The following is an 18,724-nucleotide window of genomic DNA, read 5'->3' as shown; positions in this document are numbered from 1 at the left end:
CAAATTATACCTCGGTTAAAAATGGACTTTGGGCCATTCTTTATCATTTGAGACTTTCTGAATTTCTTTTTTAATAAGTAATTTTGCACTTGGATGAACATTCCCCAGCAGGAAAAATGTTTGAAAAGAGTTCCAGTTGCAAGATATTTCCAAACGAAAATGGTTTTAAAATGTATTTATTAGAAGCAGACCATAACACTAAGCAATACGGAATAGGACCTGCTTGAAAATGAATATAAGAAAATATGGGACAGAGATCAGGGAAATGTGGTTTGAGTTCACAGGTCCAACTGAAGAGCTAGCAGCAGGATGGGCACAAGGGGTTGAGCTTCTGTGCTGTCATTCTGAAAAGATTTCTTTTGGACAACAGTTTAGTGATGTGAAACATAAACCCTGTTTCTCTCTCCCTGCGGCTGCCTAACATGCTAAGTATTTCCACTTTTTATGTTTTTATTTTTATTTCCAGCAAGTGCAGTATTTTGCTTCTCTCTCCTCAGCCCACCCAAGCCAATTGAGTACTTTTTAAAAAAGTGTAATTCACCTGTTGAAAAAACAGCAGCCAATTTTCACACAAACAGAAATGAGATGATGACCAGATCACTTTATTTTCAGTGATTTTTGCAGAGGGATAAATATCAGCCCAACACCAGCGGGAACTCCTCTTCATGTGATCCTTTCATGCTACTTGTTTCTTTATGTCCCCTGAGAGGGCAGGCTCTCTCACACCTTATCTAAAAGCCTCTGACCATGCAGCATTCTCAGCATTGCACTAGGTTTGCCAACCTGAATTTTGTGTTCAGGTTCCAAGTCTATGAACTTTTTGCAAGATTTTTCTGTATGCAAGATGGAATTCCAGATTATATTTGTCAGATTTAATTTTAGTTATCTTTTTATTAAATTACATACTTAGAGCAACGTTAACATCTAACTTATTTGATTTTTAAACTTGTTTTATTTAATTAGCATTTTATTTTACGACTTGTATTTATTATTTAAAGTATTAATTTACCATTTAACAAATGTTTGAGCTTTCAAAATGTAATCTATTAAAATAACTGTTTACGCTATGTTTATATTAAAACTTAATGTTTGATGCCAATTTAAGTTAATGCACTTATCTACATTTTTGCATTTATGCTGCAGATTTGAATTTGAATTTTATTTGTTTTTACTTTTCTGAGTTATTACATAGAATTTACACCACTGAAACTAGTCAATGTTTATGGACTATGCCATCCTCCTCCCACTTTAACTGATCATCTATTCCTTTCCCCCTCACATGCTTATCTAGATCCTCCTCAAAATGCATCTATGCCAGTTGCCACAACCACACCAATTGGTAGCAAGTTCTACATTTTAACCACTTTCCTGAATTCCTTATTAAAATTTATTTGTGGCTATCTTACATTTGTGGGCCCTAAGCTTTGGACTACCCATATCTCCACCAAGTCTAAGTCCTATGCATTTCACAGTATTTTATTTATAGTATATAAATATTTACACTGTTTATAACTTTACATTTATATTATTGCTGAATACTTGTAATTGAATGGATTTACAATTTAATCTTATAATTATAATGCAATATTATTAATTTAGTTCTACTTTTAAAATATTGGTCGGCTAGTTCATTGCTTAAATTTTAATGTACTTAATTTAATGTTAGAATTGAATTTTTAGTTGCATAGTGAAATTCAAATTAATTGTCGTATAGTTTGTTTAACATGCATTGTTTCATATTTACTTCTGAACATACTTGGCTTATTATAATTATTTATTTTAATGTAATTCAATATATGGTGAACTAGATGCTGGAGTGATTGCCAGTGATCAAAATCCAAAGATGTGCAGATTAGATTGAATTGCTATGCTAAAATTGACACAAGTCTCAGGGGATTATCAGGGTAAACGTGTGGAGTTAAAGGAATAGAGCCTGGGTGGGATTCTAGTCAGTACAGACTTGATGGGCCGAATGGCTTTCTTCTGTACTGTAGGGATTCTACGATTGTGGAAGCTTAAACTTTCCGGGCAATTACAGCATTAGCTGTCCCCCCACATTTGGCACCCCAAGCTTCGGGCACCCCAACATTTGGCACCCCAAGCTTCAGACACCCCCCACATTTGGCACCCCATGTTTCAGGCACCCCCACATTTGGCACCCCAGGCTTCAGGCACCCCCACATTTGGCACCCCAGGCTTCAGGCACCCCCACATTTGGCACCCCAGGCTTCAGGCACCCCCACATTTGGCACCCCAGGCTTCGGGCACCCCCACATTTGGCACCCCAGGCTTCGGGCACCCCCACATTTGGCACTTGGGCGCCCCCACATTTCCTGCCCTGGGCATCAGGCGCCCCCATATTTGCCTCCCTGGGCTTCAGGCACCCCCACATTCGCTGCTCTGGGCATCAGATCTACCTCAATGTATTTATAGCTTAATCCTATATTTTAATGTATTAACATATTTTAATACATCAGGGTTCAATATCAATGTTTCCACAGTCTCACTACAGTTAATGCTTTAATATATTAAATGTATTTGACCGATCGTGCAGTGTCTATCATTGCCCCAGGCTATACTCCAGGCCTTGCTGTGGCTGGAGTCAGCCGGCAGGCCGCTCCTTACCCGTGCTGGACCGGCTGCAGTTGCAGGATGACCTGGGTCTTGCTCTCCTCCGAGCTCTCCCCCTCCAGGCTCGCAGGCTCGGCCTTCACCACCACCATATCCCCAACAGTCACCGCGTTCACCTCGGCCGCGTTCGCCATTTTTCCCTCCCCGCTTCCTCTTCTCGCCCCCAACGATAGTCCCGCCGCCTCCTAGCGAGCCTGCGGGGCCTAGCGGCCCAACCGCGGGCTCTGACCGCCGCTCAACCACCACAAAACGGCCGAGGCCCCGCGCTCGCTGCTTCGGCGCTTTTCCGTCACCAACGTCTCCCTGCCAGCGTCGGCGCGGCGCAACGTCACTACGCATGACGTCCGCTGATGTCGGGACCACGTGATACGTGCCGTCTCCACTTCGCGTTGTGATCACGCAGCGCGCCGCCATATTTCATTCTGTCAATCATGCCAGCTATTGCACCATCCAAGCCTAGAGTTTATTTATTCGCGTCGCAAGTAGACTTACATTAAGAGTACTGTAAGAAGTCTCACAACACCAGGTTAAAGTCCAGCAGGTTTATTTGGAATCACGAGATTTTGGAGCCCTTATCAAGTGAGTATCATCCCGGGGACAAACATATTGGTCTTTAAGCTGGTGTTGTGAGACTTGTTACTGTGTCCCAGCCCAGTCCAACGCCGGTATCTCCACTACGTTAGGAGTGGGGAGGAAATGATCAGCTTGAATACCAGTCAGTGAACAATCAAGAAAGTGCGCGTTTGCGAATGTTGGAGACAGATGGTTTAGGTTATTTATTAGTGTCACAAGTAGGCTTACATTAACACTGCAATGAAGTATCTGTAAAAATCCCCTAGTTGCCACACTCTAGCGCCTGTTCGGATACACTGAAGGAGAATTTAGTATGGCCAATGCAGCTAATCAGCACGTCTTTTGGACTGTGGGAGGAAACTGGAACACGGAGGAAACCCACACAGACGTGGGGAGAACATGCAAATTCGCACAGATAGTCACCCAAAGCCGGCATTCAAACCCAGGTCCCTGCATTTGAGACAGCAGTGTTAATCACTTTGCCACCATGCTGCCCAATAAATTTGAGGTTTAAAAAAAATTTCAACAATTTAAGATTGTTAGGAAAACAGCTGATGCTGATACTGGACAAATCAGATCCCAGAGTGAAACCTAGCTTGATAGATCCTAATTTCTTTTCAGAAACCAAGAAGGAAAGTTACTGAATGAATTCATTGGAGTCTACTGATGAACTTTTAATATAAAGACTGAAAGTGACAGCAGCAACATGGATATCAGTGGTATGGCAGCACAGTGGTTAGCACTGCTGTTTCACAGCTCCAGGGACCTGGGTTTGATTCCTGGCTTGGGTCACTGTCTGTGTGGAGTTTGCACATTCTCCTTGTGGGTTTCCTCCAGGTGCTCTGGTTTTCTCCCACAGTCCAAAGATGTGTGGGTTAGGGTTGATTGGCTATGCTAAAAATTGCCCATTAGTGTCCTGAGATGTGTAGCTTAGTGGGATTAGCAGGTAAATATGTAGGGATGTGGGGGTAGAGCTTGGGTGGGATTGTGGTCAGTGCAGACGCGATGGGCCAAATGGCCTCTTTCTGCATTGTAGGATTTCTATGACAAAACTGGCTGAATAAAAGGAAGCAGAGAGTAATAGTCAATAGATATTTTTTGGGCCAGAGGGAGGTTTGTAGTGATGTTCCCCAGAGGTTAGTATTGGAACCCTTGCATTTCCTAATATATATTAATGATCTAGATCTTGGTGTGCAGGGGGCAGTTTCAACGTTTGCAGATGATACAAAACTTGGATGTCTTGTAAACCGTGAAGAGGACTGTGTAGAAATTCAAAAAGACATAGACAAGTTGGTGAAATGGTCAGATAGGTGGCAGTTTAAATTTGATGCAGAGAAGTGTGAAGTGATGCATTTTAGTAGGAAGAACATAGAGAGAGACAATATAAAATAAGGAGTAAAATTCTAAAAGGGGTCCAGGAGCTGAGAGACCTGGGTGTATATGTGCTTAAGTCATTGAAGGTGACAGGACAGCTGGGAAGAACTATTAATAAAGCAAATAGCACTCTGGGCTTTATTAATAGGAGCAAAGTGTACAAGAGCATGGATGTTATGCTGAACTTATACAAGATACTAGTTAGACCTCAGCTGGAATATTGCTTACAGTTCTGGGCTCCACATTATAGGAAGGATGTGAATGAATTGGAGAGATTGCAGAAGAGATTTGAAAGAATAGTTCCAGGGATGAGAAAACTCAGTTATGAAGATGAATTAGAAAGGTTAGGACTGTTTTCCTTGGAGAGAAGAAGGCTAAGAGGAGATTTGAAAGAGTTGTTCAAAATCATGAGGGGACTAGATAGAGCAGATAGAGAGAAACTGTCCTCCCTCATAAAAGCACCAAGAATGTGAGGGAACAGATGTAAGGTGATTTGCAAAAGAAGCAATTGGGCTCTGAGAAAAAGACTTTTTCACACGAGTGATTTGGGTCTGGAATGCACTGCCTGGAAGTGTGTTGGAGGCAGGTTCAACTGAGGCATTCAGGAAGGCATGAGATGATTACTTGAATAACAATATGTAGGGTTGCAGAGAAAAGGCAGGGAATTTACACTGAGAGCCAGTGCAGACATGATGGGTCAAATTGCCTCCCTCTGCAATATAACAATATAATAATATATTATTATGTGGCATTTATTAAACAAGGACTACATTACACTAGATAAAATGGTTGGAAAGATCTCAATACAAACACAAGAAGATGCTTCAAATTCACACTATTACTTCACCTCAGCGATATCTTTATAGATACATAAACCAATAAAGAATTTCCACCAGCTTGACACAAAGAGGTTTCTTGCTTCGGACAGTTGCAAACAGCTTTCTTCCAGTAAATACCTGGGCATTTGCTCAATGCTTTTCACCCAAGTTGTATCTCTCTCCAAGTTGCCCAAAACCCACACTCTAAACTCAGTCTTCCAGTAGCACCTGTGCCAAGCTGATCACTTTACAGAGTTCAATAACTATAGTAGTAGTTGACTATTCGGTTGACTACTGCCTCAATAGTCCTGTAGCATTTTCTTCTTGGAGATTTGAAAACCTCTGTCTTCACTCTCTGACAGAAACTGAACTCTAATGAATGACAGGACTAACCAAAACAGATTCCATGGATTTCTTTAAAAACCCACCCTGATGTTTGCAAAATTGTGTGCCTACAAATCTCACTGAAACATTGTCTTTCTCAGGAGCATTTCCAAAGTCCACATTTGAAGATCTCACCTCAGAATTGTTTCTAAATGTTACTCCCACCCAGACTGTTTCAACAGGGGCACATTTCCCAGGATTTCACTCTTGCCTCCCGAGATTTCTTTCCTCTGGATTCCCAAATATGTTCAAGTGTCATTTTCCAAGGACAATTTCAGATCTTCAGCTATGCCAGGCAGAAGATGACTGCTGTATAGGGGTACTTATGCCCCAATGTCCCACAGCATGGAATCACCAATCTTTGGTTGCCTTCTTGGATCTTCAGGGCAGTTCCTGTGCCCGCTTCGCTTCAGGTTTGCTCTCTAGTGCTGTTTTTTTGTATTCAGAGACTGTTCCTATGCCCTTGTTACTTCAGTTAAGGGACGCCAGCCTACTTAAGGGATGCTTTGCCCCTTACCTGAGTTCTTCTTCCTATCCTATCCCACTACCTGTTCCCTGGCACATCTATTTGGTAATGGTGCCCCAGCTCAGATATTCTGGCCTTCTTTTCAGGCTATTCCTTTCTCTTCGCTGCACAGACACACAAATTTGGTCCTTGGCCAAAAGAATACGACACCACTGACCAGCACATGTGGAAGCTATTTCCTAGTCGGCACATGTGCAAACAGTCTGAGGCTTGTTGGGAACTGGAGTTGTTGACCAGCAACTTCAGATGAATGAGATTTGATTTGATTAGCTTTATTTTTGTCACATGTATTGGGATCAGTGAAAAATATTGTTTCTTGCACGCGATACAGACAAAAACATACCATTCATAGAGTACATAGGAGAGAAGGAAAGAGTGAGGTTGCAAAATACTGTGTTGCAGTTACAGATAGGGTGTAGAGAAATAACAGCTAACATATGATAGGCCCATTTAATAGTCTGATGACAACAGGAAGAAGCTATTCTTGAGTTGGTCAGTATGTGATCTCAGACTTCTGTATCTTTTTCCTGATGGAAGAAGGTGGAAGAGAGAATATCCAGAATACATAGAATCCTTGATTATGCATTATGTTGGCTGCTGTTGAGCCACGACAGATCAGCCATGATCTTATTGAATGGCGGGGCAGGCTCGAAGGGCTAGTTGGCCTACTCCTGCTCCTATTTCTTATGTTCTTATGTTCTGAGGCAGCGGGAAGTTTACACAGAGTCAATGGGAAACTGGTTTGCATGATGGACTGGGCTAAGTTCACAACCCTTTGTAGTTTCTTGCAGTCTTGGTCGGACCTGGAGCCATACCAAGCTGTGATACATCCGTTAAAAGTGCTTTACCGATTTATACAGATTCGTAGTGGACAGATCGAATTTCCTTAGCCTCCTGAGGAAGTAGAGTAAATAGGGTAAGTAGAGAAAGTAAGAAAGGTATTTCAGCTTCATCACAAGAGCGACATTTTCATTTTCTGTAATTTATTCAAAAATATTTCAAGAATGTGGTTTTATAATTTTGTTTCCTTGGCTTTTTCAGTTGCGGCATTTCTTTTGTTCTTCTTTCATTCATCTGAATTTGCAATGCAGGAAAATAATGTGTAAGATGTTTAAGAAAGACAAAGCTAGGTGCAGACCTACACAAATTGGTGCACTAGTTTAATATTCATTTATGATATGTCTAATGATGAACCTCAATCAACCTCACCAAGACAGATTATCTGATTGCTGTTTGTGGAATTTTGTGGTGTGCGTTTTGCCAGCCGCATTTCTTGCATTACAGCAGTGATTAGTTATATTGTTATGTTATTTGTAAAGAGCTGGGAACTAAATGTTAGTGCCACATTCAATTTCACAATGCTATCATGTGCTGGGTAATAATGTATCAGTCTAGTAATCACACACAAACACATTTCGCGACGCTATAGATTTTTTAGCTTGAAATGTGATTATTTCCAATTTACAGGAGCCAGAAGACATAACAATTATACTCCAAATAATACTTCGTTGGTTTTAAAGCAGATAAGGGGAGGCATTGGCCGAATAGTATTATTGCTAGACAATTAGACTCAACTAATGTTCTGGGGACCTGGGTTTGAATCCTGCACAGCAGTTGGTAGGATTTGAATTCAATAAAAAATATCTGGAATTGAGAATCCACTGTTGACTGTGAAACGATTGTCGGAAAAACCCATCTGATTCACTGATGTCCTTTAGGGAAGGAAATCTGTTGTCCTTACCTGGTCTGGCCTATATGTGACTCCAGAGCCATAACTACGTGGTTGACTTTCAACAGTCCTCGGGCAACTAGGGATGGGCAATAAATGCTGGCCTAGCCAGTGACACCCATGTTCCATGAATTAAGTAAAAAAATCACTTTGAGACATCCAATGGTCGTGCTATATAAATGCAAGTCTTTATTTCGTTTTCAAGATACAACTTGCCAAATGGCCTCATTCTGCACTATAACAGTTTTATGATTTCTGTGAAACCTTGCTCTATATTAGGATATCAGCACTTAACATATTCCCCCTTGTGTGATCACATAAGAAGAAGGGCTCTAAACATTTTAGTCTATATCTTTAATATATTAACTGCATTAAGTGAAATTATATTTGTGTTAAATGCATATACATTTAAAAGGTTTGGCTCATTCTTGAATCAGGAGGTGGTCTAATGGTGCAGTGGGTAGTGTCTGTTACCTCTAAGTCAGAGGCTCTGTGTTCAGTTCTTATTACAGGACTTGACGGGCAAGGAAGACTCATTGATAGTGTGGCCAGGTAGGACTATGTGCTGAAAGACACACTAAAGCTTGGAGCGGACATTGCAAAGACACAATGGGGAAAGTTGCCATTTAAGACTTTCAGCCATTGTGAACTGAGGGGATTGAATTGTACAGATCTCCTTCAAGCTATATGGCTCATTGAATCTACACAATGAATATTACATGTATTATAATTGTATGGATGCACCTCAGAGTGCAACTTGTTCCAGGTAGACAACTTAAACACTGTTGTACCATTTGTAATGACCATTCTGAAATGTCTGTAGTGTTTCCCGGACTGTACTGAAGAACCTCAAGAGTGCAACATGATGTATGCAGAGATCCTGAATATTATTGCACTTTTTGTGATGGCCATTTTGAATTGTCTGTAATGTTCCTTTAGACTTTTGAATCAAGTACAATTTTGCAAAAAAAAAACAGATAATGTAGCCAAACAGGTTGTGTAAGTCCTTCCAAGGTATGTCAGTGGCAGGCAGGAAGAACCATGTGAGAAAGAAGATTGGAGCCTCTACTATCACTATCCATAGCTCTGGGCTACAACATGTAAAAGTGTACATTACTACAGCAAGTCAGAATGGTTGGCTGGGTGGCCAGTGTGATGTGGATATGCCGGCGTTGGCCAGTGTGAATCAGTGCCAACAGCATGGGGTTTGATCCTCATTCTGGGTGGGATGGATTTGGGTTCTGCCTCCTTGTCCTATTCCATGGTGGAGTTTATAGCAATATGGGTTGGACCTGCCTTCAGGTAGAGAACGGAAGAGGAAGACTGTTAAACTGGGGGGAACATTATTTGTCTTAAAGTATGCAAATAGAATCCACGCACCAGAAAGCTGTTATCTTAAAACAGCAATCAACTTATTTCGACTTTTAGCGATGTGAAACTATTGATTGTGTAAGTTTCCAATTAATTCATCATTAGTATCAAAACTCCACTTGTAATTCACACGCCTACGTTACTTCAACGCCTGCAGTTCCAGCGTGGAGTGTAAATCATGTTTCCCACATGAATAGAAAATCGAGGGGAAAAAATCCATAGATCCTGGGATTTTTAGCACAAACGGAAACTGCATCATTTTACTCCAGCCTATTCCCGGAGATCGTTTAGCAAAATGAGTTAAATGGTGCGGATCTGTTCCTCATCACATAATGTGGATATGCCGGTGTTGGACTGGGGCAAACACAGTAAAAAGTCTGACAACACCAGGTTTAAGTCCAACACCAGCTTAAGTCAAATAAATCGGTTGGACTTAAACCTGGTGTTGTCAGACTTTTTACCTCATCACATAACCACGGTGTACAACAGGGGTCACTATTCCACTAGTAAATTGAATCCAACACGAGAAATCTCGCGCACACATCTTATTTATTATCATCCAATACACAAAATGTCCACAAAAATCATCAATTTAAGTAGCCCATAGTTCAGTTCTTTAGTTTTTATACCTTTTTTACTGCAATTTTATTGGAATTGCGGTTTGAGAGTGAACAATGTCAGCCATCACTCATCGGTAGCACTCTCCGAGTCAGAAGGTCGTACATTTGTCTCACCCAAGGCACTTAGGCACCAAATCTAGGCTGACTCCCGCGGTGAAGTACTAAGGGAGTCAAATGAGTTCTCTTTCAGCTGATACATTAAACTAAATTGTTGCATGCTGTCTCGTGTGAATGTTGGTAGCACAGTGGTTAGCACTGCTCCCTCATAGGTTCGATTCCCGGCTTTGGTCAACGTCCGCGCGGAGTCTGCACATTCTCCCCGTGTCTGCGTGGGTTTCCTCTGGGTGCTCCGGTTTCCTCCCACAGTCTGAAAGACATACTGGCCGTGCTAAATTCTCCTTCAGTATACCTGAACAGGCTCCGAAGTGTGGTGGCAAGAGGATTTTCACAGTAACTTCATTGCAGTGTTGGTATAAGCCTACTTTGAGAACAATGAATAAACTTTAATGGTGCTATTTTGACAAAGAGTAGGAGTGTTCTCCAAGTCCCTTATCCAAAATTTATCCCTCAACCAACCTGACTAAAACAAATTATCTGCCCGTTTGTGGGTTCTTACAGTCGACAAATTGGCTGCTGTTTTCCCTGAATTAAGAAACGCCTAAAAAATTGCTTTGGCCATGAAGGGCTTTAGGATGACCCGTGGATGTGATAAGGTGCTATCTAAATGCACTCTCATTTAAAGATTAACCATGAAATCCTGTTCCTCATTTACAGATATGTCCGTGGGCTCACTCTTCGAGGACTATCTGTTCTGTATCAGCTGTAACAGCAAAAACAACAACAACATTTGACACTGAGACGCATAAGGTGGTCAGCTGACCTGAAGTTAGTAAAGAGGTAGATTGTTTTAAAAAAAACTTAAAGGAAGCGAGAGAATGGCAGAGATGCATGAAGGTTTAATTCCAGAGTTTAGGGCCTAGGTAATTGTAAGTATCATTATCAATGGTGAAGGAATTGAAATCAAGGCCAGATTTGGAGAACTCTAAGGTTGGCTATAGAAATTGGAATGGAGGGTGAAGCAGAGATTATGGAGGAATTTGAAAGCAAGGATGAAAATTTTAAAATCAAGGCATTAACAGCTGGGGATCACTGTAGATTAGTGAGCACAATGGTTCTGCATGACAGAGACTTACAACATTGTCCAGGAGACTAATCTTTAATTTCTGGAGGTCCGAGGCAACTTGAAGGGTCAGCACTGCTTCTTGTGAGGATTTGGGGTGGCAGGGGTGGAAAGGAGCCAGGTATTTTGGTCAGCACCAGTTCTATCCATCACAACAGAGAAATAACAGGAAAAGATAACTCCCCCCACCCCCCCCCATTCCCCACCCCCCCCATTCCCCCCCAACGCCACCGCACCCACCCCCACCCCACCCACCCAACCCCACCCCACCCACCCCACCCCCCCAACCCCACCCCACCCACCCCCACCCCCCCAACCCCACCCCACCCACCCCCACCCCCCCAACCCCACCCCACCCACCCCCAGCCCCCCACCCACCCACCACCCCAACCCACCCAACCCCACCCCACCCAACCCCCACCCCACCTCCCCAACCCCCACCCCACCTCCCCAACCCACCCACCCAACCCCCACCAACCCCCACCCCCCAACGCCACCCCCCAATCCCCCCCCCACCCCCCACCCCACCCTACCCCACCCCCTCCCCTCCCCCCTCCCCCCACCCCCTCCCACTCCCACCCCCCCACCCCCTCCCTCCCCTTCCCCCCCCACCCCCACACCCCCCCTTCCCCCCCCACCCCCACACCCCCCCTTCCCCCCCCACCCCCACCCCTTCCCCCCCTTCCCCCCTACCCCCCCTCCCCTTCCCCCCCACCCCCCCTCCCCTTCCACCATCCCCCTCCCCCCACCCCCCACCCCCCCTTCCCCCCACCCCCACCCCCCCCACCCCCCCACCTCCCCTCCCCTCCCCCCCTCCCCTCCCCCCTCCCCTCCCCCACTCCCCTCCCCCACTCCCCTCCCCCACTCCCACACCCCTCCCCCTTCCCCCCACCCCCCTCCCCTTCCCCTCCCACCCCCTCCCCCTTCCCCCCACCCCCCTCCCCTTCCCCCCACCCCCCTCCCCTTCCCCCCAACCCCCATCCCCACCCCCCAACCCCCACCCCCCCCAACCCCCACCCCCCAACCCCCCCCAACCCCCACCCCCCCCAACCCCCCAACCCCCAACCCCCCCCAACCCCCAACCCCCCCAACTCCCAACCCCTCCAACCCCCCCCAACCCCCCCGCACCCCCCCACCCCCACCACCCCCCCCACCCCCACCCCACCCCCCCCCACCCCCACCCCACCCCCCCCCACCCCCACCCCACCCCCCCCCACCCCCACCCCCACCCCACCCCCCCCCACCCCCACCCCACCCCACCCCCCCCCACCCCCACCCCACCCCGACAGACTGAACTTAGCACAGATTAGAATCTCACATTGCAAGCATCATAGGAATGCTCCGATACACAGTTTGAAACCGTCAGCACCTGCCTTATTCCCCTTTGCCCAAGGAAGCTTCTGCATTTTATCACAAAATTCTCCTCACATCCCCTCCCAAAGATGCAAATTAATGTTGCAGGACATTTCCACAGGTGTTTATCTACCCTCTGACACTTAATAATCTTTGCTGCTAGTTTTTAATATTAGCTCGACATATGAAAAAAGTCCTCCAAGCCATTTAATCTTATTCTCCTCTAACAAGAACCATGGCATCTTCCTAATAGATCCCATGAAGCCCATTTGAACTCATTACTGAAACCATAGTGATAGAATATGCTGACATCATAATTACCTACTCAGCAAGCCATAGTGATAGAATATTCTGATTTAATTTGCTTTGCAGCAATCTTTAAACTGTAGAGATTTGTAAGTTGAAATGCAACTCTGTGTTCATGTGAAATGTCTTTGCTGTTTTTAGACAGTTTGATTCAATGGTTAAGTTAGTGGCAGAATAACTGTACATTGTTCCTACTTAGTGCAAAGATGTGCGGGTTAGGTTGATTGGCCATGTTAAGAAATTGCCCCTTAGTGTCCAGGGATGTGTTAGGATTCGTGGATATAATATGTAGGGATATGGGAGTAGGGCTTGGGTGGGATTGTGTTCGGTGCAGACTCAATGGGCCAAAGGGCCTCTTTCTGCACTGTAGGGTTCTATGATTCTATAGTCAGGAGTACAAATATACAAAATAGGAAAGGTAGGCCATGTGGGCCCTCAAGCCTGCTCTGCCATTCAATACGATTATGGCTGATCTGTTTATATTTTATTTATATATAATGAGTAAGTTATATATACTGATAACTTGCCCAATGACCCATCACCCTTTGAGAGCTCAGATATTCTCTACTGACTATTCAACAATGAAGAGCATCACAGCCCAAGCCACTTGACAACCACACACTTACCATGCTGACGCTGTTCAGGTTGCAGGGAGCCACAGACGATTGTTTCCTTAAGTGAGCCCAAGGCCTGTTGAGACCAATTTTATACCTCCAGTACCCCATGATTTCAGATGAACTAACTAGATGCTGGTCAGGAATTGAGGTGGGTACTATCTGGGTATAGCTCAATTTCACACTGGGTGCTGCATGTACAAACACAGCCACCCCTAAGTAGTTGAAATTGACTCTCTCAATGAATCTAACAATGTGTTGTTTGTTATGTTATGCACTAGTCAGGAAGGCGGGTCTTATGTTCCCTTCTGAAAGACAGTTTCTCTTTCAATTTGTGACTGATCATAGGTTGTTACATGCAAGGGACGGACTTTCAGCAGCAGAATTCAGGAAGTCTGTGTACAAGGTTTCTTGCCAAGTCATAATCTAGCCAGCGGAGTTATTGTCTGCATACATTGAATCCAGTTAAAGACTGAAGGTAAGAGAACCACATTGAAAATGCAGTACTGTCCCAGTGACAGTTTTAGTGACTCTATCTACACAGGTACATAAGGCCAGAGCTGCTTTGTGTGCACCCGTGATAACTGGAATATTTATAGACAAGCTGTACACTTGACAAGCTCAAAAGTTGATGGGAAATAAGCTCAGAGGTTGGGGTAGAGGGAGAATGGAGGGGGGAGGGAGGGAGACAAGAGTGAGCAAGGGGCAGAGGAAAGGGGGAGAGAGAGAGGGATTGAGAAGAGACCTTGTGGGAGGACGAGGAAAGATAGAATAGAAAAGCACAAGGAGAGGGAAAGAAGGAATGGAAGACTGGGGGAGTGGGAATGAGGGAGAGGGAAGAAGGGAAGATGAGGAGGGGGGCTTGCAGGTAGAGTGGGATAGAGGAAGAATGGGAGATCAACGATGCATGGGAAGGCTAAGTGTGGAGGTGAAATGTGGAGAGGTGGAGATGGAGAATGAGAAAAAGAAGAGTGATGAGGAGAGAGAGGGAGCAGATGTGGGCAGCACAGTGACACAGTAGTTGGCCAGGTTCAATTTGGATGACTGTGTGGAGTTTGCACGTTCACCCTGTGTCTGCGTCGGTTTCCTTTGGGTGCTCTGGTTCCCTCCCACACTCCAAAGACGTGCAGGTTAGATTGATTGGCCATGCTAAATTATCCCTCAGTGTCATGGGATTAGCAGGGTTAGTACATGGACTATGGGGATAAGGCCTGGATGGGATTGTTGTTGGTGCTGGCTTGGTGGGCAAATGGCCTTCTTTTGCATTATAGGGATTCTGTGATTCTATGAGTAGGATGCAAACCTTGCGAGTATAAATTGTAATGGAAACAAAAGGACTTATTTTTAGTCAAAATTGATTGTTAACAACAGGATCTACATTTGGAAATTTCTGGTCATCCGAACTCCAAAAACTGGACTGGCCGATCAAAGGACAGATTGTGATAAATAGTGAGATTTGTAAGGATTGGATATTACAATACATTCAGTATCATGTAACTGAGAATGGGCATTTTATCTGTTATTCTATTTCAACACCAAACATTTCCCCCTTCCCTTGAATATGTTACACTGGTTTAGGAACAGATTTTATTTTGCTCTTATCCCCCAAGCCCCTTTCGTCTCTTTTGGGACCCAGGTTTTACACACACTCTCAATCTTGTGCGTGTCTTTTGAGTGTAGGCTATGATTATTGTGTATTCCTGGCGAGAGTAGGGAAGGGCACAGTGTTGCTACCAAATGTTCATATAGACACATACATGTTTCAGCAGAGGGCAGTGGAGAACAATCCCTAGAGGAGTACCATTTATTCATCCAGAACTATAGGACCAGGTTCAGAAATGCCCCACGGGGAGTAGAATTGGATGCCTTCACTTCAACCACGGAATCTCAGTAGCATAGCACCAGGGGTCTGGTCCAATCATGATATTAAAGAGTAAGAAAGAATTTTGACAACTTCAGAACATCCCAAAGCACTTACACCTAGTGATGCATATTCTTGAAGTCTGATTGTTTTTGAAATGGAGAAGCCACTTTGTGCCTAGTGAGCTGACAGATTGGTAATGACCAGGTAATCTTGATTGACGTTAAAGGATAAAAAGTGGTCAGGAAGCCAGGGAGAACGCCAATGCTCTTTTTCAAAATAGCACTGTGGAATCTTTCCCATCCACCTAAGAGGGCAGATGGGATCTCAGGTAACATCTCATCTGAAAGATAGTAGCTGGAAATCTACGACTGTTCACGCCCACGAGATTCTCTGGCCCCGCTGGCAGCACACCTTTGCCTGCAGATTTGGTTGCCGGTGTGGGGTGTCATCAAAGGAAAATCTTATTGACACCTTCCACTGCTGGGAGACATGCATCTGGGAGGCCAGAGAGCCTCACCCAGTATCTTAGGCAGAGTTTCAGCCTGGATTCTGTCCTCAAGTCCCTGATGATTATTTTGATCTTCACAACATTTAAGTAGATGGCTGTAAATATTACCAAAACCATTAATAGTTTTTAAAGAGTATAATATATTGAAATGCTTGACCATTTTGCAGCTTTACACAAAGATTACTTACTGTGAACAGTATTGAAGGTATTTTAAAAAAAGAAATTTCCAAAACAAATTTGGATAACCTGGAAGTAAGTTTGTTTTTTTTATATATATATAAAATGGGTAATAGAGAATTGACTGCCTATTGTATAGCTCAACCTTATCCATGGCTGGGATTGTCCAGGCCTGCTGTCGTGAATGGAGATTTGGTTGAGTGCCAAATTTTCCATTCTCACTGGCAGTGGTAGTGGGGCATGAGAGATTGGAAAATTCCAGCCTATGGGTAGGATTTTACAGACTTGTTCGAGCATGACTGGAAATTCCCACCTGAGGTCAACAGGGATTTCTGCTGTCCGCCCCTTGCCCGTTCTGATTCCATGGCGGGTGTGCCAATAGAATTCAACTTATATCTCTCCCAATTTATATTTCCATTTAAGAATCAGGGGGTGGGATGGGGGTGGTTACTGAAGATTAGGGCTTCAGTGAGGTGATGTGGGAGTGATATAGACTGAGAAAAGAGAAGTGAGAGAGACTGCGGAATGGAGCTTTGAGTTCACTCTGTTGCTCTCCACAGATGCTACCTGTATTTCTAGCATTTTCTGTTTTTTATTTGAGAAGTGAGGGATACTGGGGAACGGCCTCAGAATGGGTGCTGATATTTTCTAAAAAGCTAGGAATGGCAGCAGCTGAACAAGGAGCAAGGTGATGAGTGGGACCATCCCTGAGAGAGAAGCAGCCAGTGAAGGGAGCCTATACTGTCGATGTACAGGAAAGATTATTTCCACTGATGGGCAGAGGAGAAACAAGACAACTAGGATTCTCACTGGAAGAACCATAATGGAAAATTCTTGAATGAAACCCAGGGGAAGCTTCACCAGAAATTGTTGTGGTGGAAAAATCTTGAATATAATTTCAAAAAGAAAGAGCGGAAATAATAGGTTAGCACCGCTGCCTCACAGTGCCAGGGACCCGGATTCAATTCCTGGCTTGGATCACTGTCTGTGTGGAATTAGTACTTGCTCCCCGTGACTGCATGGGTTTCCTCCAGGAAGTCCGATTTCCTCCCAGAGTACAAAGATGTGCAGATTAGGTGGATTGTCCATGCTAATGTCATAGAAATCCTACAATGTAGAAGGAAGCTATTCGGTCCATTGAGACTGCACTGATAACAATCCGAACCCAGGCCCTATTTCACAACCCCACACGTTTTCCCTGCTCATCCCTCCAACCCACACATCCCGGGACACGAAGGGGCAATTTAGCATGGCCAATCAACCTAATCTGCACAGTTTTGGATTGTGGGAGGGAACCGGAGCACTCAGAGGAAACCCACGCAAACACGGGGGAGAATATGCAAACTCCACACAGACAAGCTGGGCATCAAACCTAGGCCCCTGGAGCTGTGAGGCAGCAGTGGTAACCACTGTGCCCCGGTGCCACCCCAAATGATCAAGATGTACTGAGAGGGTGATTAGTTAGGGTAAATACAAGGGGTTATGGGGATAGGGCCTGGGTAGGATTGGGATCAGTGCTGACTCGATAGATTGAATTACCTTCTTTTGCACTGTAGGATTCTATGTTTTTAAAGGATTGGAAGAAGTATTTGAAAATGAGGAATATAAAAGGACCCAGGTGGAGTGGGGGAAATGGGGTGTACTGCAGTGAATGCCAGCACTGGCAAAGGCACCAGGCATCAAATGGAATCCTCCTGTGCTTTGATTTCTATTATTCCATTTGGTTCAAGAACAGAGAGTGCTTTAGAAATGTTGAAGCTGAGCTGAGGCTTGGATAATGTGCCCTGTGAGAAGTGACCCATACCTCAAGTCCACGGCCCTTTGTGTGATCTCTCGGTTTGGTTCAGGCCTGTCTGTACCGGTTCGGGTGAAGGCTATAGACAGATCAGTTCGGATTGAGATTCCCAGTTCAGAGTCATGACCGTCACACGGAACCTTGTTCACACTATATCCCATTGAGATCAGGAGAGAGATAGAGCCTATTAAAAGTAGTGTTTGTGTGTGTGTGCTGGTGATGTTTTCAGGGTGAATTACTGTGGAACGTAGAATTACTACTGGACGTAAGTAGAATATTGAGTGATATCCCGATTACAGGAACATTTAGAGTGTTAGTGAGTTTTCATCTTATTGTTGCTTCTGAAGGAAATCTCAGCTTTATCAATTGGTTATCAGTGTAATTTAATTGAACGGCTGTTAGTTCCTGGTGAAATCAATGTTTTTCACAACTCTGGTTTCCGTTCTGTAAATCCCACCCTGCCCTCAATTTTCCCTACTCCTCCTTCGGTTTTCCCTACTCCTGTTTGCTGTTTTCCCTCTTTATCTCCCGGCTCTCAGAGTTTCTCTCCCACCAGTACCTGGAGCAAAATCCTGTGCAGTAATAAACGAGTAGGATGGGGGGAGCATCGTTATGCAGTAAATGCAACAACATTTGGAGAAGTCAGCTCATCAGACATCATGTGGTCAGGCAGCTCGTACCATCTGACCCACAGACGGAACTCAAACACTGGGAACACCATAAAGTGAAACCTCCAGGAATATCCCCAACCCGGACGTGAATGTATTCCGAAGATTTCTCCATTGTTTGTGAAGTGATTTGGGAAGTCCTGAGATTATGAAAGGTGTTATTGATTCTTTTTCTTTAGAGCTGGCTGGGTTTAAAACTTTGTGATGAATTTAACTCGGATCTGGCACTTAAA

The 18,724-nt window shown here is 44.4% G+C and overlaps 2 protein-coding genes across 6 annotated transcripts in view; one reads left to right on the top strand and one right to left on the bottom strand.

Annotated features, from left to right (window-relative positions):
* The window catches only part of LOC145357783 (glucocorticoid modulatory element-binding protein 1-like), a 35,638-nt gene extending 32,716 nt beyond the window's left edge, over positions 1 to 2,922 (bottom strand). The window contains exon 1 of one of the 2 annotated variants that reach the window (XM_080211265.1): positions 2,626 to 2,922. In XM_080211265.1, the coding sequence (XP_080067391.1) occupies positions 2,626 to 2,765 (140 nt within the window). In that variant the 5' untranslated portion in view covers positions 2,766 to 2,922. The remainder of the gene's footprint in view (positions 1 to 2,625) is intronic. The other variant, XM_080211266.1, reaches the window with a different exon arrangement.
* A 264-nt stretch (positions 2,923 to 3,186) lies between these two features.
* Positions 3,187 to 18,724, top strand: part of LOC145357948 (dnaJ homolog subfamily C member 5-like) — a 31,859-nt gene continuing 16,321 nt past the window's right edge. Inside the window, exon 1 of one of the 4 annotated variants that reach the window (XM_080211548.1) lies at positions 3,187 to 3,210. The gene's annotated coding sequence lies outside the window, so the exon portion shown is untranslated. Of the gene's footprint in view, positions 3,211 to 13,843; positions 13,958 to 16,035; positions 16,104 to 18,507; positions 18,647 to 18,724 lie in introns of those variants that run through there. The other 3 variants (XM_080211546.1, XM_080211547.1, XM_080211545.1) reach the window with 3 other exon arrangements.

The sequence above is a fragment of the Carcharhinus amblyrhynchos genome, chromosome 24, assembly GCF_965287045.1.
Source record: "Carcharhinus amblyrhynchos chromosome 24, sCarAmb.v2.hapA, whole genome shotgun sequence".
NCBI classification, from domain to species: Eukaryota; Metazoa; Chordata; class Chondrichthyes; order Carcharhiniformes; family Carcharhinidae; genus Carcharhinus; species Carcharhinus amblyrhynchos.
Note: the sequence above shows the minus strand (reverse complement) of the source record. Positions and strands in the feature narration are given on the sequence as shown.